The following is a 21,307-nucleotide window of genomic DNA, read 5'->3' on the forward strand; positions in this document are numbered from 1 at the left end:
ATCGAACCCGTTGTTGCGGCTTGGGTCTAGGTTGAGCGCCTGTTGATGACATCACTCACAAGGCACTTTTGTCGCCACGGCAATGATGTTGTGACTAGGGTATGGCAGAGAAAAGTGTTTGTGTCATTTAGAAGGAAAATGCGTCCATTATGGTTTTGAGTCACTTTTCAGAAGTTGATAAACATTTCCAGATACATTTTTAAAAGTAGCTGTAAATCGTCAGGGTAGTTAGGAAAGATGCTAAAAACTAGCAACAGATTCGCTAGGTGGGCATCATTGATATATGGTGTTTATTGGACTATATTCACCTGTGTGAAGGGAGATCTGAATGTCTGAATCGTAAAACATAGTAATAATGGATTCTGATGGTTATTGATTATAAACATTGTATTCTGGTGTGTTTAAGTAGGATTCCTTCTTCCGGGACGGATGGAAGTTATCTAAAATATGTAAGTTGAAGGAGCCATGGGAAAATACGTTTACATTTTTATTAAATACCTGGGATTAAATTACTGATTTCTTACACTGAGAAATGTAAGACATTTGCGACAGAGGAAAAAAGTAATACGGTTAGATGATAAATATCAGGTTAATTGCATCTAAGGCTAACATGTTCACTTAAGTAGGATATACATTGACGTTGTTTAAAACTTATGATTAATGATTTGAGGTAAAGAGGAATTATCATTAGGTTTGGTTAATAGTTCACTTTTGAGTTTCTGAATCGATGTAGCATAGTGAATGCTAGTTAGGCGTTTTGTGTTTTTCCTGGGAGAGTGCGAGTTTTATTGTCTCCTTGGATGTTGCCTGGGACTATTATCTTGAGATTGAGGAGTGAGATTGAGGCCATAAACGACCAAATTGGAAAGGGCCTGAAAGGTTTTTGTTTTTCATTAAGGTTTGCAAATATACACACATAAAACATTTGTTAGGACTATTCGTTTTAGTGCAAAGGTATTTTAAAGGGGCATGCTCACATATGGAGTTTTATGGGTTTTTATTTTCAGAGTTTTAATTACACAAGTGAATTTTTTTGATTTTAAGGATAAAGGGTTCTTTAAAATGTCTAGGAACATGACTATACAGGGGTGGTATAACCTTTGACCTTTATCATGGCTGTCTCTTGAAGTCTGATCAGCTTCAGGGGAGGGCCATGAAGATAATGCATTTGTGGTCATTTGGGATACTAGTTTTGAGGTAAATTAATTGACTATTATTAATTTGGTATTACAACAGGAAACATTCCCTTTGTCATCAATAATAAATGAGGGTAGATATGATACATTGAGGTTTGGACAGGAAATATTTTAAGCCAATAGGGCAGGAAAATACATAAGCATTAAAATTATTTATGAGAAGAAATAAGTTTTAGTTCTTAGGAGTGGTAATTTACTGTGGATAAGGTATCCACACTGTAAAACATATATTAATTATTTATGAGACTGAGTTTAAGTTTAACCAATATTATTATTTAATAAAAAACAGTGGACTCCTGGGGGAGAGACCTTATTAGTAAAGAAAGGATTTGATATGGTTAACATTTGTTTTGGCTATTAGAAGATTTTTATTTAAATAGTATTGAAATTGACAGGGGTATATGACATGTGTGATGATTTGGGATTATTGATAGGTTGATTAAAGTTATGTAAGGATTTTAGAGATTGACACTATAAGACATGTTGTTTTTTTAAATCCATGATTTTAGATAAAGCCAAAACAGTGAGACACTTAGTTAATATTTGGATGAAACACATAGTTGTTATTGACTATTATGAGAAAAAGGCATACAGAGGGGTCTGCCACGCACTGTTGAGATCTTGAAGGTTTGAGAGCAGAGTGGAGAGGGGGGAACCAGGACATGAGCAAGGTAGGCTGTGAAATAAGATAGGTGAGAAGAGGGATACGGTTTAAATCAATAAATATATATATATTTAAGAACATATATAAGCAGCACAGATACTTTTTAAAGTAGATAAGTCACTTGACAGAGAATTGGAAAAGGATAGATATGAATGGACGCCCAAGGGAGAATTGGACATGCGGTGGATGAAAGGGGCGTTCCTACATGATAATGTCAAACATAAGGATAATTTACACTAATTTTACCTAAGTCATTGGTTAGGTTAGGCAAGGTTGTTACCTGGCAGAGCCAGGTAACAAAGGGGGGATGGGTAAGTTGTGGTCTAGGATAGGATGTGGCCTATTGGATGATAAACTAATAAAAAAAAAATCTAGCTAAATAAGCAGATATAGAAATAGAAAGAAGTATTGTTAATTACATGAAAAGGTTGTTTGTTTAACCAAACCTGTATGTCCAAGATTTTATGCACTACAGGTGAATTACAGGTGAACTCACTCAATCCAGTCCCTGAGGCCTGTTGGGGGGACCATACCAAGACTCCTGGTAACAGCTAGTTGAAAGAGCTACCCGGATTCATATCACACTGCGGGAGGGTAAGACACATTGACACTGTTGAACAAGCACAGTGTCCGAGAGGAGAACTGGAATTAACAGAATTCCGGGGGCCATCTCTCGGATGAAGATTTCCTTTTCCCGTCATTCCATTCCTGTGTTTGTTCATAGAAGTGAAGGTGTGTCTGGCTTCTTGCTGATGATGTTTTCTCTGGGAGAGGGTGGGGCTTTATAGGTGGGCGGTCCATCCTGAGCTGTCTGGTTGTGGGAGCCATATTCCTGATACACCATGAACCCCAAGAAGGCCAGAGGGTAATATTGACCCATAGTTAGAGAGGATTTTGTATTAACCAAGCATAAGAGATCACTTGATCTGGATAAACAGGAAGTGAGAGTGGGATTGGGAAGGAAGTCTCAGTGGAGTTCTATGTAGACCAAATGGGGCCTCTGACTCTTTGGCAGTTTAGGACTAAGAGCAGCCATTGTGGAAGACATTTATGCAAGTCCCTGTGTAGCTCATGGAAACAGGTTATAGCTCACATCATGAGAGAGGGCTACATAAATCTACATACCCAGTATGGAAGATGGAGAGTAGTGAAAGTAAGGGTTTCAGTTGACAACCTAGTGCCATTCCGAGTACGAGAAGTTAGAGCAGATGATAGTCAGCCAGAATACAAGCAGAGCCCCAGACAAAGCAGATACTGACCGTAGAGTTGTCCAGAGCCAAGGCCGATGTGGATGGTTCAGATGAAAGATTTTAAGGAAGTGATTGAGGTGGAAACTGTTATGGGATTCTAACCTATGGTTAGGCATGCCTCAGCAAAACCTCAGTTCATAACCATTTCCTTTCCATTTGATGGAATTGCTACACCCATGAAATGGCCTGTATGATAAAGCGGTTCAAGAGGGCAGGAAGCTGAACTATGACAGTTGCATTGATCTGTAATATGTGTCCCCAGGTGCCGATTACATCCAGATTTTCTCTTTCACAGTGACAGGATTTTATGGATCGCTACATAACACACGGATGGGAAGTAGGGGGAGTCAGTACATGCAATAGGACTGAGTATGTTACAACCGAGAAGACAATGAGGGACCTGACTGGCAGATGAAAAGGTTTAGAGTGTGGAGGTATGAAGCTGTGACCTAACCTGCCTACCAATTGGAACGGTAGTTATGCACTAGTGCAGTTAGGCATGCTCTTTACCCTTACTCAGATCCAATTCAAAGCGAGGAATTAGATCTTAGCAGGATTAGAGTCAAGTATTTTCTAGTGGTCCACTCTCAATAAGAATGTGGACTAGATCAATTATACCAGAGATGTAATGAATGGCTTGGCAGAATAGAATAGAATCGAGATAGATATGTTATTGGCAGAAAAGGGTGGGGTTTGTGTGTTATTCGGGTCGATGTGCTGTACGTTTATCCCAAGTAACACAGCTCCAGATGGATCTGTGACTAAGGCCTTGGCACCCTAGCTCACGAGTTGGCAGTGACCTCAGGGGTGGATACTTTTCTGACTAATTGGGTTGACAGTATGTTTGGGAAATGGAAAAATTTCATGATTACTGTGTTATGGGCTACCTTCACCTGTGTGACTGTGTTAGTTTTGTGTGGATGTGGTTTGATTCCGTGTGTGAAAGTTCTCATTTCCAGGATTCTGGAGAAATCGATGACACAACAGATGATGAAGTACGGACCAATTCTAAGCTCTGACAAGTGGAAGGATGAATGTATGGGGCCGGATCTAGTGGAGAACGATTCCGGATCTTTTAATTATGAGGAACCGAGATTGGACGAGACTGTATTTGACGTTTAGAGAATTTAGACGGTTATATGTTTCAATGGATAGACTGTTTCTTTAATGAAGACTGTAACGAAAAATCCTAAATATGGAGTTATGTTTCTGATGTAGGTTAGAACAGTCATTGATGTTGATGGAGTGTAAATACATGTATTGATGTGGTTTTATTCTTGTATAAACATTTATGTTTCTATATGATTTTTGATATGTAGCTATGAATTGTTTTGTTATTTAGGGTGGATTGTTAGGAATTTTGTTAATAAATAGTTAAAACAAATTCTAGCTTTAGATAAAACTATAACTAATTGAACTCTGTATGTCTGGGGAAAAGAGATTTGTGTTGTGGGTCATAAAATAAGCAGAAAGGGTCGTTAAACTATGGTTGAACTGACCCAACTTAGCCCTGAGGTGTTTAGATAACTTTTTAGGTTTTCCATTATCTTGAGTTGTCTGCTAAAGTGGTAATCAATTATAGTGAGCCTTCAGGATAAATGATTATATGGTGTTTCATGTGAGTGCCCTGTGAGGTTAGAATGAACTTTTGAACCTGTTTTCTATTTGTCAGGACAATGAGACTTAATTCTGTAATCTATGACGTCATATCTTGTATATAAACCTGTGTTTATGATCAAATGGCAGCTTGCTCCGAGAATAAACACTACTATTATCTAATTTTGATAAGACTGTATCCTGTCTATTTTATGTTAATAAGTATCTTACAAATTCTTATAAATAGACAGATTGAATTTAATTAATGAGTATATTGTAGGAATTATTTAATTCCACTAACAATATATCACTAGTCACTTTAAACAGTGCCACTATAATAATGTTAACATATCTAACATTACTCATCTCATATGTGTCATGATTGCCTGCTTGGGTACTGCTTGGGTATGTTGCCTGCTTGGGTACTGCAAACCCCATCCCCCTCTCCCTGCCTCTCCCTTTCCTACCACAACCCATGCGGTGATCACAGAGAGATGTCGTAAATTCCTGAGAATCTCCTCATGGCCAACAGTATTATAGACAGAGGGTAAACTTTCAGGACAAAGGAATTCTCCTCCTTCCACCTCACAGAACTTGAGGTACGAACATATTTCATGTTCCTGCAAAAGTAGGAAAGATCGGTGAAGATCCCAGCTATTAACATGTCCATTTGTCCCCATGTGGGAAACTCAGGAGAGACTGTGGGACCACATTACCATACCGCTGTTTATATAATAACCTCAGATATGAGGTTTACACCTGTTTGTTGTATAAAATGAATGAGTGAGAGTAACGGCTGTCCTCGCTGACAGAAGAAGAGGACCAAAACGCAGAGTGGTTAGTGTTCATTATTTAATAACAATAGACTGAACACTTCAAAATACAAAACAACAAACGTGACAAAACCGCAAACAGTCCCGTGTGGCACGAACACTGACACGAGATGCAACCACCCACAAAAACCACGTGAATCACCGGCTGCCTAAGTATGATTCTCAATCAGGGACAACGATTGACAGCTGTCTCTGATTGAGAATCATACCCGGCCGAACACAAACATCCCAACATAGAACAAACACATCGACAACCCACCCCAACTCACGCCCTGACCAACTAAAATAATACAAGAGAAAGGAAAAACAGGTCAGGAACGTGACATAACCCCCCCCTTAAGGTGCGAACTCCGGGCGCACCAGCATAAAGTCTAGGGGAGGGTCTGGGTGGGCGTCTGTCCACGGTGGCGGCTCTGGCGCTGGTCGTGGTCCCCACCCCACCATAGTCAAACCCCGCTTCCTTGGCCTCCTCCCAATGGCCACCCTCCATATAACCCCCATTAGATTAAGGGGCAGCACCGGAATGAGGGGCAACACCGGAATGAGGGGCAACACCGGAATGAGGGGCAACACCGGAATGAGGGGCGGATCCTGGCTGGCTGGCTCTGGCGGATCCTGGCTGGCTGGCTCTGGCGGATCCTGGCTGGCTGGCTCTGGCGGATCCTGGCTGGACGGCTCTGGCGGATCCTGGCTGGACGGCTCTGGCGGATCCTGGCTGGACGGCTCTGGCTGGTCCTGGCTGGACGGCTCTGGCTGGTCCTGGCTGGACGGCTCTGGCTGGTCCTGGCTGGACGGCTCTGGCTGGTCCTGGCTGGACGGCTCTGCCTGGTCCTGGCTGGACGGCTCTGAAGGCTCAGTACAGACGGACAGCGCTGGGCAGGCAGACAGTTCAGACAGCGCTGGGAAGGCAGGCAGTTCAGACAGCGCTGGGAAGGCAGGCAGTTCAGACAGCGCTGGGAAGGCGGGAGCAGCCGGAGAGAGAACCCGGAAAGACAGCCTGGTGCGGGGTGCTGCCACCGGTGGACTGGTACGTGGAGGTGGCACCGGGTATACCGGACCGTGAAGGAGGACACGCGCTCTTGAGCACCGAGCCTCCCCAACCCTACCAGGTTGAATGGTCCCCGTAGCCCTGCCAGTGCGGCGAGGTGGAATAGCCCGCACTGGGCTATGCTGGCAAACCGGGGACACCATTCGTAAGGCTGGTGCCATGTATGCCGGCCCGAGGAGACGCACTGGAGGCCAGATGCGTTGGGCCGGCTTCATGACATCCGGCTCGATGCCCAACCTAGCCCTACCAGTGCGGCGAGGTGGAACAGCCCGCACTGGGCTAAGCACGCGTACTGGGGACACCGTGCGCTTTACCGCATAACACGGTGTCTGACCAGTACGACGCCCTCTCACTCCATGGTAAGCACGGGGAGTTGGCTCAGGTATCCTACCCGGCTTTGCCACACTCCGCGTGTGCCCCCCCCCCCCCCAAGAAAATTTTGGGTCTGACTCCCGGGCTTCCGTGCTAGCCGCGTACCTTCATACCCCCGGTTCCTCTCTCCGGTTGCCTCCGCTCTCCTCGCTGCCTCCAGCTGTTCCCATGGGAGGCGATCCTTTCCAGCCAGGATCTCCTCCCATGTGTAACAACCCTTGCCGTCCAAGACGTCTTCCCATGTCCATTCCTGTGTCTGTCTCTGCTGCTGTCGCTGCCCGTTTACACTTCGCTTGGTCCTAGATTGGTGGGTGGTTCTGTAACGGCTGTCCTCGCTGACAGAAGAGGAGGACCAAAACGCAGAGTGGTTAGTGTTCATTATTTAATAACAATAGACTGAACACTTCAAAACACAAAACAACAATTGTGACAAAACCGCAAACAGTCCCGTGTGGCACGAACACTGACACGAGATGCAACCACCCACAAAAACCACGTGAATCACCGGCTGCCTAAGTATGATTCTCAATCAGGGACAACGATTGACAGCTGTCTCTGATTGAGAATCATACCCGGCCGAACACAAACATCCCAACATAGAACAAACACATCGACAACCCACCCCAACTCACGCCCTGACCAACTAAAATAATACAAGAGAAAGGAAAAACAGGTCAGGAACGTGACAGTGAGTATGATACTGTTTGTATAATTGTGTAATATGATTTTGAACTGTTTAATGAAGGAAAATACAAATCCCTGTTGTATTTGAACTAAATCCAAGGACCGCCCTGAGCCAGTTGGGTCAGAGACCATGGGACCACCCCTCTCTGCTATCTGAATAAAAGCCAACTCTAAGAAATTACCATTTAGACCATGTTTATCCTCAATGGGGAGAAAGAAGGTTAATGTAACATTGCTGAATCTTTAACCATACCACGTGGTTAAAACTCTTATACTAATAATAACACGTTTTGATATTGACTACTAGTCTGCAGCTAGGAATTCGGTATCATTGGACGCGAAGAAAGACAACCGCCGAAACATCCATTCTATAACGAATGCCACTCTGAACTCTCCACAATAACTACGACAGAAGGAACTCCAACAAAACGAACTTCTCTCTAACGATCAAGACAACACACCGAGCGTAAATATATATATATTGATTGCAATTGTTCCCGAATGAGTGAGCGTTCATGTGTAAGGATTAGCATGTCAATTGTTATAATTATGGACTCTGTAGTGAATTCTTAGTCGAACGCCATTTTCCCTTTGTCTAACAGCCGCCATGCCGGTTCAGCCCACTAGGGCATATTGCTCCCATCATTTCATGTAACTATTTTAAGCTTGTTTGTTTGTTTGTTTATGCATTTCTGTGAATTAATTAGTTAGTAATAAATAAATGATTTAAGACAATTGATGTATGGATGACTCATAGTGAAGACTGGGTTCGTGCAGATAATCAACAATTTACGACGTTTGGAATGAGACTAACGTGAGGTAGAGTAAATAAATCATTAATTAGAAGACTATTGATCAGATATGAAAATATCTGAAAGGTTATATTGGGAAATTATAACTTTGTAATCTAATAACTTTCCCTGGTGCCCTCGAATTCATAGTTAATTAGTTACGTTATTACTCAAGTGATAGCGTAATCCCTAATTACAGGAATCTTTTATAAAAACTATAAGTCTTCAATTTAACGATAGCAAAGACACGACATATGTATATACTGTACCTTATACCATCTATTGCACCTACCCTATGCCGCTCGGCCATCGCTCATCAATATATTTATACAGTTGAAGTCTGAAGTTTACATAACCCTTAGCCAAATACATTTCAACTCAGTTTTTCACAATTCCTGACATTTAATCCTAGTAAAAATTCCCTGTCTTAGGTCAGTTAGGATCACCACTTTATTTGAAGAATGTGAAATGTCAGAATAATAGTAGAGAGAATGATTTATTTCAGCTTTTATTTCTTTCATCACATTCCCAGTGTGTCAGAAGTTTACATACACTCAATTAGTATTTGGTAGCATTGCCTTTAAATTGTTTAACTTGGGTCAAACGTTTCGGGTAGCCTTCCACAAGCTTCCCACAATAAGTTGGGTGAATTTTGGCCCATTCCTCCTGACAGAGCTGGTGTAACTGAGTCAGGTTTGTAGGCCTCCTTGCTCGCACACGCCCTTTCAGTTCTGCCCACAAATGTTCTATAGGATTGAGGTCAGGGTTTTGTGATGACCACTCCAATACCTTGGCTTTTTTGTCCTTAAGTCATTTTGCCACATCTTTGGAGGCACATCCACAGGTACACCTCCAATTGACTCAAATTATGTAAATTAGCCTATCAGAAGCTTCTAAAGCTATGACATAATATTCTGGAATTTTCCATGCTGTTTAAAGGCATAGTCAACTTAGTGTATGTAAACTTCTGACCCACTGGAATTGTGACACAGTGAATTATAAGTGAAATGATCTGTCCGTAAACAATTGTTGGAAAAATTACTTGTGTCATGCACACAGTAGATGTCCTAACCGACTTGCCAAAACTATAGTTTGTTAACAAGAAATTTGTGGAGTGGTTGAAAAACGAGTTTTAATGACTCCAAACGAAGTGTATGTAAACTTCCGACTTCAACTGTATGTACATATTCTTATTCCATCCCTTTAGATTTGTGTGTATTAGGTAGTTGTTCGATTACTTGTTAGATATTACTGCACTGTCGGAACTAGAAGCACAAGCATTTCGCTACACTCACATTAACATTTGCTAACCATGTGTATGTGACCAATACAATTTGATTTGATTTGCTAACAGCCCAACAGCCATTAAAGCACTGAACGCCAGTATCTTACTCTTTTAACCATTGACCTAAAGCTAATAATGCTTTCTATTGAGCTGCTTGGATAACCGTTGACCCATGCAGCTGATAATGCTTCTGAATGATGAGTTTAGTATGAGTGTAGTACCATATAAAGGGATAAAAATAAGTATCAATTGGGTTAGAAGTAGAAGTAGTATTTATTTACTGAGCATGCACACACAGCATAGAGCATTTAACTCATATTCACTGACTTCCTTTATAACTTCAAACCCTCATCAGCTAGTACTGTGCAATGCATTTATTACTACATGGGGAATGTTGTCTTACGGTATCCACTAAATTGGCTGCAGGCAGGGCTTCTTCCTATTTTTACTGAGCTAGATTCATCACTGGATGTCGTTATTAAGACCTCAGATGACGGCGACGGCGTCAGTGATTGCCTGGAAGTAAAGATAAGTAATGAAATAACATCTGCTATATGAGCGAATTCTCCTCCGATTGTGCTGTAAGAGCAATTTCAGGGTATTAAAGAATATGGAGTTGATTAATTTGAAATCCAATGCAAATGTAGAAAACTTTATAAACATGTTCAGGGAGACTCAGTCATTTATTATAAGGAGGACACTATAACATGCTATTGCGGACACTAATCAAATAGACTTTCAACTCTCCTGGGACACGATTCCAAACAATAAAGGACAAAAATGGCTCTGTACCTTACACAGTGCTCTAGGACTGAGCTGACTGAAATAATACATTTTATGCATGAGCTCTGAAACGAATACAATGGATTCTATTCCATCTCTTCTGTGAAAATAATGAAATTTCCTGTGGCTGGAAAGCAGGCTATTGCACATGTAATAAGTATTTTCTTTCCTATACATGAGAGAACAGCTCTATAGCTGTAACCTGTTTACTGTAAGACGAGGTGGGAGGAATGAAAGAAACACAGGGGTTCTAATGGGTAACCTTGTAGTGCCCCCCTCCCTTCTCCCACCCACCCACCCTCTCTCTTTCTTTCCCTCCCTCATCTCTCTCTCTATGACAGAAGGTTTTCCCTAGAGCCCCAGCTCAGACCTACTCTGTTCTCTCTGTGAGGAAACTGTTGAACAAAATGGACTCTTAAAAGAAAGAAAAAAATCGATGTGCGAAAAAGGATTTTAAAATAGGACCAACCTGAGAGGGAGCGAGAGAGAGGGAGCGTGCGAGAAACAGAGAGAGAGAGAGAGAGAGAGAGATAAAGAGGATAAAAGGGGAAGATTACTCAAAATCATAAAGACATCAATTGAGGAAAAGCATCACTTTATGTAAAGTATACCTATTATCAAACATTGTTAAATACCTATTATCATTGAAACAGTGAAACCATTATGAATTCTAAATGCTACTAGTATATTCACAGCACAAACTCTTTCAAAGTCTTCTGAGATTTTTCATTAAGCCTGGAAATGTACTTGAATAGGAATGGGTTGACGGCAGGGTGGCGCCGGCAGCATTTTCATTTACCGCACACTGGAGAAATGTACCGGACCCATATGCATTTGGTGCGTAACCTGATTAGGGCGTCCATCCAGGGTGCTCAGAATAACATAAATCATATTTTGATTATGGTAATTCATATGAACAGGACATACAAGTCGAGGATGCAACGATGTGCTATACTTCTTACCGAATTCTTATGTACACTTTGAAGATGTTAGAATTCCTTTCCACATTTACTTTTCCCCAGCCAACAAGATGAGTAATGAACAGCAAAATCACTAGCCTATGTCAATCTACTATCCCCCATAGAACAAAATCGACCTATTCTATTGGTCAGTTTGTGGAGAAAGAAATAGCCTATTCCAAACAGACTCTGGAACAGTTGTGGGACGATAGTGCCCAAACTCATACAACCAGTGGGCCTAGGTTACATATTAAATATTAAAAAGCAAAAAATCTGATGCAACAGATCAGAAAGTTTAGCTTAAAATGTTGATCAATTATTCTTTCTTCACATTATAGCTAAGCGCAGTGATGCACACTGCAATGTTTGTTCCATAATGCAATTAGCGGGAAAACACAGTTTTAAAAAGGGCACCGTGCATGTGGTTTCATGTGACAGAGATATCATTTAGAAAGAGGGGAGATCTAATATGCAACAACTAGCATGGGTTGCTAATAGGACTAGTATTGTGCCTTTGGCTACAAGACAATGAAAGAAAGTTGATATTAAATCATTGTCCACGGATATGGTATGACTTTGGCTAGGTTATTTGAAAGCAAGGTAAGACATGCCTCATAATAAACTCAGCAAAAAAAGAAACGTCCTCTCACTGTCAACTGCGTTTATTTTCAGGAAACTTAACATGTGTAAATATTTGTATGAACATAACAAGATTCAACAACTGAGATATAAACTGAACACGTTCCACAGACATGTGACTAACAGAAATTGAATAATGTGTCCCCGAACAAATGGGGGGTCAAAATTAGGTCACAGGTAACAGTCAGAATCTGGTGTGGCCACCAGCTGCATTAAGTACTCCTCCTCATGGACTGCACCAGATTTGCCAGTTCTTGCTGTGAGATGTTACCCCACTCTTCCACCAAGGCACCTGCAAGTTCCCGGACATTTCTGGAAGGAATGGCCCTAGCCCTCACCCTCGGATCCAACAGGTCCCAGATGTACTTAATGGGATTGAGATGGGCGACGTTGTTACCGGTGATGTCTGGTGAGGACCTGCCTTACAACAGGCCTCCAAGCCCTCAGTCCAGCCTCTCTTAGCCTATTGCGGACAGTCTGAGTACTGATGGAGGGATTGTGCGTTCCTGGTGTAACTCGGGCAGTTGTTGTTGCCATCCTGTACCTGTTCCGCAGGTGTGATGTTCGGATGTACCAATCCTGTGCAGGTGTTGTTACACGTGGTCTTCCACTGCGAGGACGATCAGCTGTCTGTCCTGTCTCCCTGTAGTGCTGTCTTGTGTGTCTCACAGTACGGACATTGCAATTTATTGCCCTGGCCACATCTGCAGTCCTCATGCCTCCTTGCAGCATGCCTAAGGCACGTTCACACAGATGAGCAAGGACCCTGGGCATCTGTCTTTTGGTGTTTTTCAGAGTCAGTAGAAATGCCTCTTTAGTGTCCTAAGTTTTCATAACTGTGACCTTAATTGCCTACCGTCTGTAAGCTGTTAGTGTCTAACGACCGTTCCACGGGTGCATGTTCATTAATTGTTTATGGTTCATTGAACAAGCATGGGAAACAGTGTTTAAACCCTTTACAATGAAGATCTGTGAAGTTATTTGGATTTTTAGGAATTATGTTTGAAAGACAGGGTCCTGAAAATGGAACGTTTCTTTTTTTGCTGAGTTTATGTATTAAAACGATCAGGTTTCAAACGATTCAGTATATGTTTTCAAAATGCATACTGCCTCCAGTTCATTGCAAAGTGGTGTGTGATGCTGATGAGGCCTGCCTTCTGTTGCCTGTGCATTTGCTGTTTGAGATTTTCCACTCAAAGGCTCTGTATTTGTATGCTGTACGCATGTGATAAATGAGATACATAACGAATATACTGTACACGTGCCAATTTAATTCCACGAAATTATGCAAATTAACCTATACACCAATAAACATGACCAGTCAAATGTATTTAAAGTACATTGACTGGTATTTCCATCAATGAATAGGCTAAAAAGCATCATTTCGCAATGAGATTTTTTTCTTCTTCTCCCGGACAATTGGTCGCCACCAATTTTATTTATCGGCTTTTATTTATCGGCTTTTCAATTTTTTTATCGGTCAAAATGCGACTATTACCAGCTAACGGAACCATGGTTGATGGGGTTCCTTCGCAGTATGGCTGAGGCTGTCTGGCTGGGTAGTTAGTTAGGGTTGAAGAAGTGAGGAGAGAGTCTGTCTGACTGGGTAGTTAGTTAGGGATGAGGCAGTGAGGTGAGAGGCTGCCTGGCTGGGTAGTTAGTTAGGGTTGAAGAAGTGAAGAGAGAGGCTGTCTGTCTGGGTAGTTAGTTAGGGTTGAAGAAGTGAGGAGAGAGGCTGCCTGGCTGGGTAGTTAGTGAGGGTTGAGGCAGTGAGGAGCGAGGCTGTCTGGCTGGGTAATTAGTGAGGGTTGAGGCAGTGAGGAGAGAGGCTGTCTGGCTGGGTAGTTAGTTAGGGTTGAAGAAGTGAGGAGAGAGGCTGCCTGGCTGGGTAGTTAGTGAGGATTGAGGCAGTGAGGAGCGAGGCTCTCTGGCTGGGTAATTAGTGAGGGTTGAGGCAGTGAGGAGAGAGGCTGCCTGGCTGGGTAGTTAGGGTTGAGGCAGTGAGGAGAGAGGCTGCCTGGCTGGGTAGTTAGTTAGGATTGAGGCAATGAGGAGAGAGGCTGCCTGGCTGGGTAGTCAGGGTTGAGGCAGTGAGGAGAGAGGCTGCCTGGCTGGGTAATTAGTGAGGGTTGAGGCGGTGAGGAGCGAGGCTGTCTGGATGGGTAATTAGTGAGGGTTGAGGCAGTGAGAAGAGAAGCTGCCTGGCTGGGTAGTTAGTTAGGGTTGAGGAAGTGAGGAGAGAGGCTGCCTGGCTGGGTAGTTAGTTAGGGTTGAGGCAGTGAGGAGAGAGGCTGCCTGGCTGGGTAGTCAGGGTTGAGGCAGTGAGGAGAGAGGCTGCCTGGCTGGGTAATTAGTGAGGGTTGAGGCAGTGAGGAGCGAGGCTGTCTGGCTGGGTAATTAGTGAGGGTTGAGGCAGTGAGAAGAGAAGCTGCCTGGCTGGGTAGTTAGTTAGGGTTGAGGTAGTGAGAAGAGAGACTGCCTGGCTGGGTAGTTAGTTAGGGTTGAGGCAGTGAGGAGCGGGGCTGTCTGGCTGGGTAATTAGTGAGGGTTGAGGCAGTGAGAAGAGAAGCTGCCTGGCTGGGTAGTTAGTTAGGGTTGAGGTAGTGAGAAGAGAGGCTGTCTGCTAAGAGGTTTGAGGCTATGAGAAGAAGGACGGTTTACAGCGAGGAGCCTGCTGCCAGAGCAGAGTCTGCTAATGAACACAGTGGGAGAGCCAGCCTCGTTATTGTTGACATCTTTTGAAACGTTGCAACAAGGAGACGGGCTAGGAGGTTCGACTGGGGCTGTCAAACATCTCACAAACTAGTTGAATTGCTCAGGGAGATAGAAACACATGAAGATCATTAGATTGTTTCCTTCCTTCTTCCCCTCAAATGCACCTGTTTGGCAATTAGAGCTGGAGAGCATTTGCAGTTCTGTCTATTCTTTACACAGCGTTTCTCCAGCCGAATCTGTCTGATGTTTTATTTCATTAAAACCTTTCTGTTATTCATTATGATTGATTTGTTCATTTATTTCTGGGTGAGATAAGTCTACAGCACCATGGCAGTTGTCAAGCTGTGCAGTGAGGCGACAGTACACTCCCCAAGAAACTGAAACTGACCAAGTGAACATGATATCCTGCCCCAAACAATAGGCTACTACACAGGTCTATATTATAGGACCCCAATACAATAACTTATTAGACTTTGTGGCAGCTGGTGCTGCTGTATAATTATCTAACACAGGGCTCTCCAACCATGTTCCTGGAGAGCTACCATCCTCTAGGTTTTCACTCCCAACCCTAATTTAGTGCACCTGCTTCTACAAATTAGCTGGTTGATAAGCTGAGTCAGGTTCGTTACAAGTGGGGTTGGAATGAAAACTTACAGAAGGGTAGCTCTCCAGGGACAGGGTTGGAGAGCCCTGATCTAGCACATTAAATCTTAGCAGGTATTGTATAGTAAAGCGCCTTAGCCCAATGTCAGGAGTGACTTATCTCTGACACACACTGAACACGAAACTGTCTTGTTTTAGAGATGCTAGTGGGTGTAGAAGGTTCTAGGGCATGCGTACCGTATCACTGCTCTGATGTCAGTTTGCTGTTAGCTGTTTATTCGTTTGCATCGGTGTTATGGCAGTAGCTGTCCCGGTGTGTGGATGTGAAAACGGGCAGACGGACGGACTCACCAGGCCTGCGACTTCCTCCTGGGCACGCTCTGTCTCATCCACTTGGAGTGAGGGGTCAGATGGAATATCAGCTGTCTGCAGATCTTGTCGGACGACTTCAGGGTGTCCTTCTCCTGTAATACACACATATACAAAAACCCACAAACCCACACACTTTAATCTCTTTTGCTGGCGGCTACAGCTGAAAAAAGGCCTCAAAAGGTTTCAAAGGGCTTAAAAAGTGTCAGGCTTTCAAATAGAGGAATAATCAAATGACTGCTCTATTTGACTTTCTGAAGTGAATTCATGTAATGAAAACATGCTTATTTTCCTTTCCGACATCATGAACAACTGAATTTGACCCCTTTGTTGAGAATTGGTTCAATATCCCAGGTGATGTACATTGTATATGTATAAAGTACATAACTTTACTAAATCATATCCAATCGAATGACCGTATCCATATTATACAGTGCTGAATATATTGCAAGAGATTGAAAACTCTTAGGAATGTGTTTACAACAAATGCATCTGTTGTTCTGATTTCAAGGTAGTCTTAACCACATTTAGCACAACAGGTAAACTTGTGACTCCATAGAATGAATTTATACATTTAGAAGCCCAAGGCAGAACATATTGGATACACATATTTCAATGGACCATTGTATCACTTACGGCCTTGCAACCCCTATTATGACCCCTATTATTATCGAGCATGTTTCCTTGGTTCCTAGAATGTTGGTTTAAAAGGTAGTTATTTATAATTGTCTGATCCCCTTCACTTATCACTCTACAAACAATCCAACCTTTTGACTGCTTTCACCAAATGATCTCAAGGCTCTTCTCATTTGTCCATCCAACATGGTTGCCTCGAGCATTTTATACATAAAAATATGCTTTAGCATCTCTGTCAGTCTCCCTCTCTTTTCCTCCTTGGTCTCGCTCCAGCTCTTGCTCCCTCTCTCTCCACCCCCCCTCCTCTTTCTCTCTCTTGCTCTCCCTTCCTCTGTCAAAGACTTTAAACGGATTGGGTTGAGCAGAGCAGGGTAAATCTAATTAATGGTACAACACAACAACAAGAAAGAGGCAATGCAGCAAAAGAGAAAAAAGACAGGGGCAATTTACTTCAGGCGATTAACCATTCCCACTCCTCCCACTCTGTGTGGCACAAAACATGCCTCATACACTTCCAACCTTCCAGCGTTTCGTTTCAGGCAATGAAATGACAGTGAGAACACCATTACAGTATTTGTTATGTTAAATCTTGGTGGGAAAGGGGTTAACTGAATGGAAGTAGTCTTAGACGAGCTATTGACTCTAATCTGGAAATAACATGTTCTTCTCTTTGATGTGAATTTGGGCATTGTCAACATGGAATCTGTTTAACATTGTTCAAAACATGTTTTTCACTCAAATTCAACACGATTCTGAATATTCATAGACTTAGACGACCACAGGGCTCTTGAGTTAGATATACAGTTCTATAGTTGAATGCACAATAATAGTAATGAAGCAGTGAAGCGTTTTGATGAGTTGTTGTTTGCATTTGATTGTCAATCCCTTGAAGCATTGAGGTAGAGGAAGAACCGTGACTGGACCTGCAGCTGAGGCCCTGAGGCACAGCAGACCAACTCACTAAATCCCTGTCACATTTCACTAACCCTGCCAAGTCACCACCCCCTAGGCATACCACGTCATTTCAAGATAATTATGTAATTTTTTGGTCGAGACGTTCATCAATGAGACTACAACCTATATTCACCCACTCAAAAAGACAGCCAAAAGTTTGTTGAATTTCCAATGTGTTATCACTGCACTTTCAACCATTTAAAAGCACAGCAAAGTTCAAATCAGATATTTTGTTTATTTATACAACAGCTTAATGTGTTATCACTGTGCTTCATCTAATAGCAAAACCAAATGACCTGGATTGCAGTTGAGATTACATGTGATCAATGCCGTTCCAGATTCTGTGCAGATTATTACAGCAATTGTGAAGATCTCCATAGACCTGCAATATCCTATGCATGCTGTCTTGAATATGCACGTCTTATATGATTACATAAGAAGAAATGTATAGTAATCTCAAAATGTGACCATGGATGTGTGACTTATTTTAAGGTTGAATGTTACATTAGTTTGTAGTTTGCCTTAACTTTAGGCCATTTACTGTATTAGCAAAAGTAATATTGAATTGTGTTTGGTTGACAACGCAACATTTCAACATCATGTCTCCATCTCAACCAAAAATCTAAGTTAAAGAATATAAATACATCTAATGAAATCAAACTTTAAATGCACTTTAAAATCAAGTTTGATTTGAATGACTTCTATTATTTAACTTAGATATTTGGTTGAGATGGAGACATGAATCCAACATATCAATTATGAATTTGTAGACAAACTGGAATTAAAGCCAGACTAAGTCAGTGGAACAGATGGAACTATCCAAGCAGAAGATACATCTCCTTCAAATGTTGATGTTTGGTTGCGTTGACAACCGAACACAATTCAATATCACTGAATATCATAACATTTGAAATCAGGGGTTTAAACCATAGGTCTATTGTATTGTTTTTTTGTGTTGAATTCTGGGTTGAATTGAACAATAGCTGTTGATGACTTTGCAAATGCTATATAGGCCTAAATAGCATCATTGATGTTATATGAGTGATAAAGGGCGCTTTCACACATCCCCTTATGATCTGTTTCCTGGACCGTTTGGTACCCTAATCCACGCTATAGAGCATGTGTGAAACGCAAACGAATCCTGGACCTGCGTGACTAGTGGGTCCAAGATCCAGGACAAAAGTAGCAGGTATTGCGACATGGCAGGGCGAGTCACTCGGAACTTTTTTGCCCGTTGTAAACAAGATAGCTCAATAACGTCATGTAGAATTTGCGTCTTGCTAATCAAACCCTGAAATGGTTAACGTATACTGTAGAATTCTCACAAACGCTCCAGGAAATCAAACCAGGGTATCAAATTTCATATGTGAAAATGCACATTTCATCACATTTCATTTGACCTGGTTAAAACCCTGGATGGGAGACCAAAGGGTAGCTGTAGACAGATCAATTCTCCAGCAGGAGGTAATGCTGAGCTTATTATTTTTTTCTTCTGATAGTGGATTTAATGTTGAACATCTCACGTTGTTTTAAAGGTACAAATGTAACATATTTTATACAAGGTTGTCTATGTTAAAATTTGGTTACCATGATGACACATAGATTCCATGTCATTATACGTTGACAAATTACGTTGCATCAACGTTGATTCAACCAATTTGTTCCCAGTGGGAAGCCAGGCGGTCACAGCGGAGAACACCCCTGCCAACCCCTCATGACCCACTCACCACCCCAAAAATACAAAAATCCAATACACACCACCATAGGTATGCTGCCCTTATTGAAAGATCTGATTTCAAAGTAGCCTTTTTTCAAAAGTATTTTTCATAATCTGTTAAAGAGAAGAAGTGCTTCATAGTTCAACTTTTCTATCTACTGTATTTCACAATGTGTTGCTAGATCTCTCTGGGCACCAGTTTAAACAAGATGAGCCTATTAGCTGGGCACAGCTGTCTGTCTTTGTTATTATTGGAAAGTGTGCCCCTTCCCTGCATATTCTTCTGGGAAGCCATTTATTGGGAAAAGAGCTTATCAAAAGATGCCTGGTACATCTTTAAAGCAAGGGAAAGGTCAACCACATCAATCTGAGAGATTCAAGCTCCCAGCAAATTCATTTAGACTAGAAGATGATGAAAACAAAGTATTTTAGGAAGGAGCAAACACTTCTGGCCGAAAACTATATGAGCTATTGTCTGCTTAATTTTTTCCTGGCAGTAAAGTCATTATTTTAGATCAATTGTCCACTATTACCTGTTTTCATGCAAGTGAATACTGAATAAAAAGTAACAAGAAACAGAAGATACTGTGTTGTAAGTTGTGTACGTTGTTGAAATGACACCACACTGTGACTGACCTACTTCTGGCCATTAGTTATAAATAGGTGCCCATGTCTCCGGCACCCCAAGAGTGAACACGTGCACACACACAGGCATCGTTTAGAGCCTAATCATAACGACTGTATGGATACTGGTAGCAGTTGGAAGGCTGGAACCAAACCAACTGGCCTAGCAGTCACATTTCGAAAAGACTGACCGTCATGTACTTGCTCTTGAATTGACCCTTGCAGCTGTGGATTCCTAAACGTTCTATTTTCTGTGCCTGATCTCATTTGATGTTCCCTGACAACAGCACGGCTGAGGAGGTCGAGACAAATAGACAGACAGACAGATGAACAGCCAGACGGTACGACGGGCTTACCCTCTTTGGGCACTGCATGTCTTTGGCCAGGCTGAGCAGGAGCTCATGGGAGATCGGATCCACCAGGTTGAGAAAGGCTGCGTTCTTATAGAGGATATCATTAAGGGATGTTCCCTGGAGTCCCAAGTCCTGTGGGAACACAGAGAAGGAGAGAAGAATCAATCATTGGTGTTTCCTTTCAATCATTCCAAAGTCCAACAGAGTGTGAATTTCAATATTTTTAAAGTGAAAGTCATGCATTCAACTGACATGACATGGACTGCTTAATGGTAACAGATTGTCAATGTATTTACATAATAATTTCATCATCCACTTGCCTCATGATGTTCACTTATCAAGCTGAGGATTTTACAGTAAGAGTGTCACATGGGACAAGGCACAGGGAGGGCTGGGGTGTGGCATGAGGGGTATGTGGGGTTAATAAAGCAGGACAATTTCTCCCCAAATAACATTTCAACAGATACATAACTAAAGTGATGTGCTGTACCGTCATTCACCCCTAAAGCCCTGGGTCTTTACACATACTGCACTGAACACACTCCAGTTATCTAAGAACAACCTCTAAAAACACCACGCAGGCACTTAGAGAGAAATGGTTCAAGTCTACAGAACTCCAGTTCCTCACCGTCTTCTCTGGAATTCAAATGGCAGGCGGGTGTGATGTGCAGACTGGTTTAATAAAATGAGGAAAGAGAAAACATCCCCAGAGGTTGTTCTTACTAGTATAATCTGCAGGGTGGCTGCTACTTGCAGTGACAGTGTAAATATATTGAGGCAAAGGAATCTGCAACTTCAGGTAATGCTCTGAGGGCTGCTGCTGGTGAGGGATGTCATCGGGAACCCGAGTTTGAGATGTAACGCTTTGAGACACATCAAAGGGTCTTCGACGTAGCCCTCACCCACCTGCCCTACCGAGGAGGATGACATCAACCAAACAGACACAGCAAGTCCTGAAACAAATGAGCTGAAACCGCAGGCAATATGTGAAGGAGAGGACAAAAACAAGACATCCACCACAATGAAAGGTTAAGGCGGAGTAGAGCAGAGGACAAAAACAAAACATCCACCACAATGAAAGGTTAAGGCGGAGTAGAGCAGAGGACAAAAACAAAATATCCACCACAATGAAAGGTTAAGGCGGAGTAGAGCAGAGGACAAAAACAAAATATCCACCACAATGAAAGGTTAAGGCGGAGTAGAGCAGAGGACAAAAACAAAACATCCACCACAATG

General features: G+C 42.3%; 1 protein-coding gene and 1 long non-coding RNA gene across 2 annotated transcripts in view; one reads left to right on the forward strand and one right to left on the reverse strand.

Moving 5' to 3' along the window:
- The window catches only part of LOC120025583 (leucine-rich repeat-containing protein 75B-like), a 71,858-nt gene that overhangs the window by 22,925 nt on the left and 27,626 nt on the right, over positions 1-21,307 (reverse strand). Inside the window, exons 2-3 of the mRNA XM_038970137.1 lie at positions 20,075-20,203; positions 15,770-15,882 (exon numbers count right to left, since the gene is read on the reverse strand). Coding sequence (XP_038826065.1) covers positions 15,770-15,882; positions 20,075-20,203 — 242 coding nt within the window. The remainder of the gene's footprint in view (positions 1-15,769; positions 15,883-20,074; positions 20,204-21,307) is intronic.
- LOC120026345 lies at positions 2,402-4,416 on the forward strand. Its single transcript, XR_005473081.1, has 2 exons — positions 2,402-2,725; positions 3,406-4,416. It is a non-coding gene; the product is annotated as an uncharacterized LOC120026345 (long non-coding RNA).

Source organism: Salvelinus namaycush, chromosome 31 (genome assembly GCF_016432855.1).
Source record: "Salvelinus namaycush isolate Seneca chromosome 31, SaNama_1.0, whole genome shotgun sequence".
In the NCBI taxonomy this organism is placed as follows: Eukaryota; Metazoa; Chordata; class Actinopteri; order Salmoniformes; family Salmonidae; genus Salvelinus; species Salvelinus namaycush.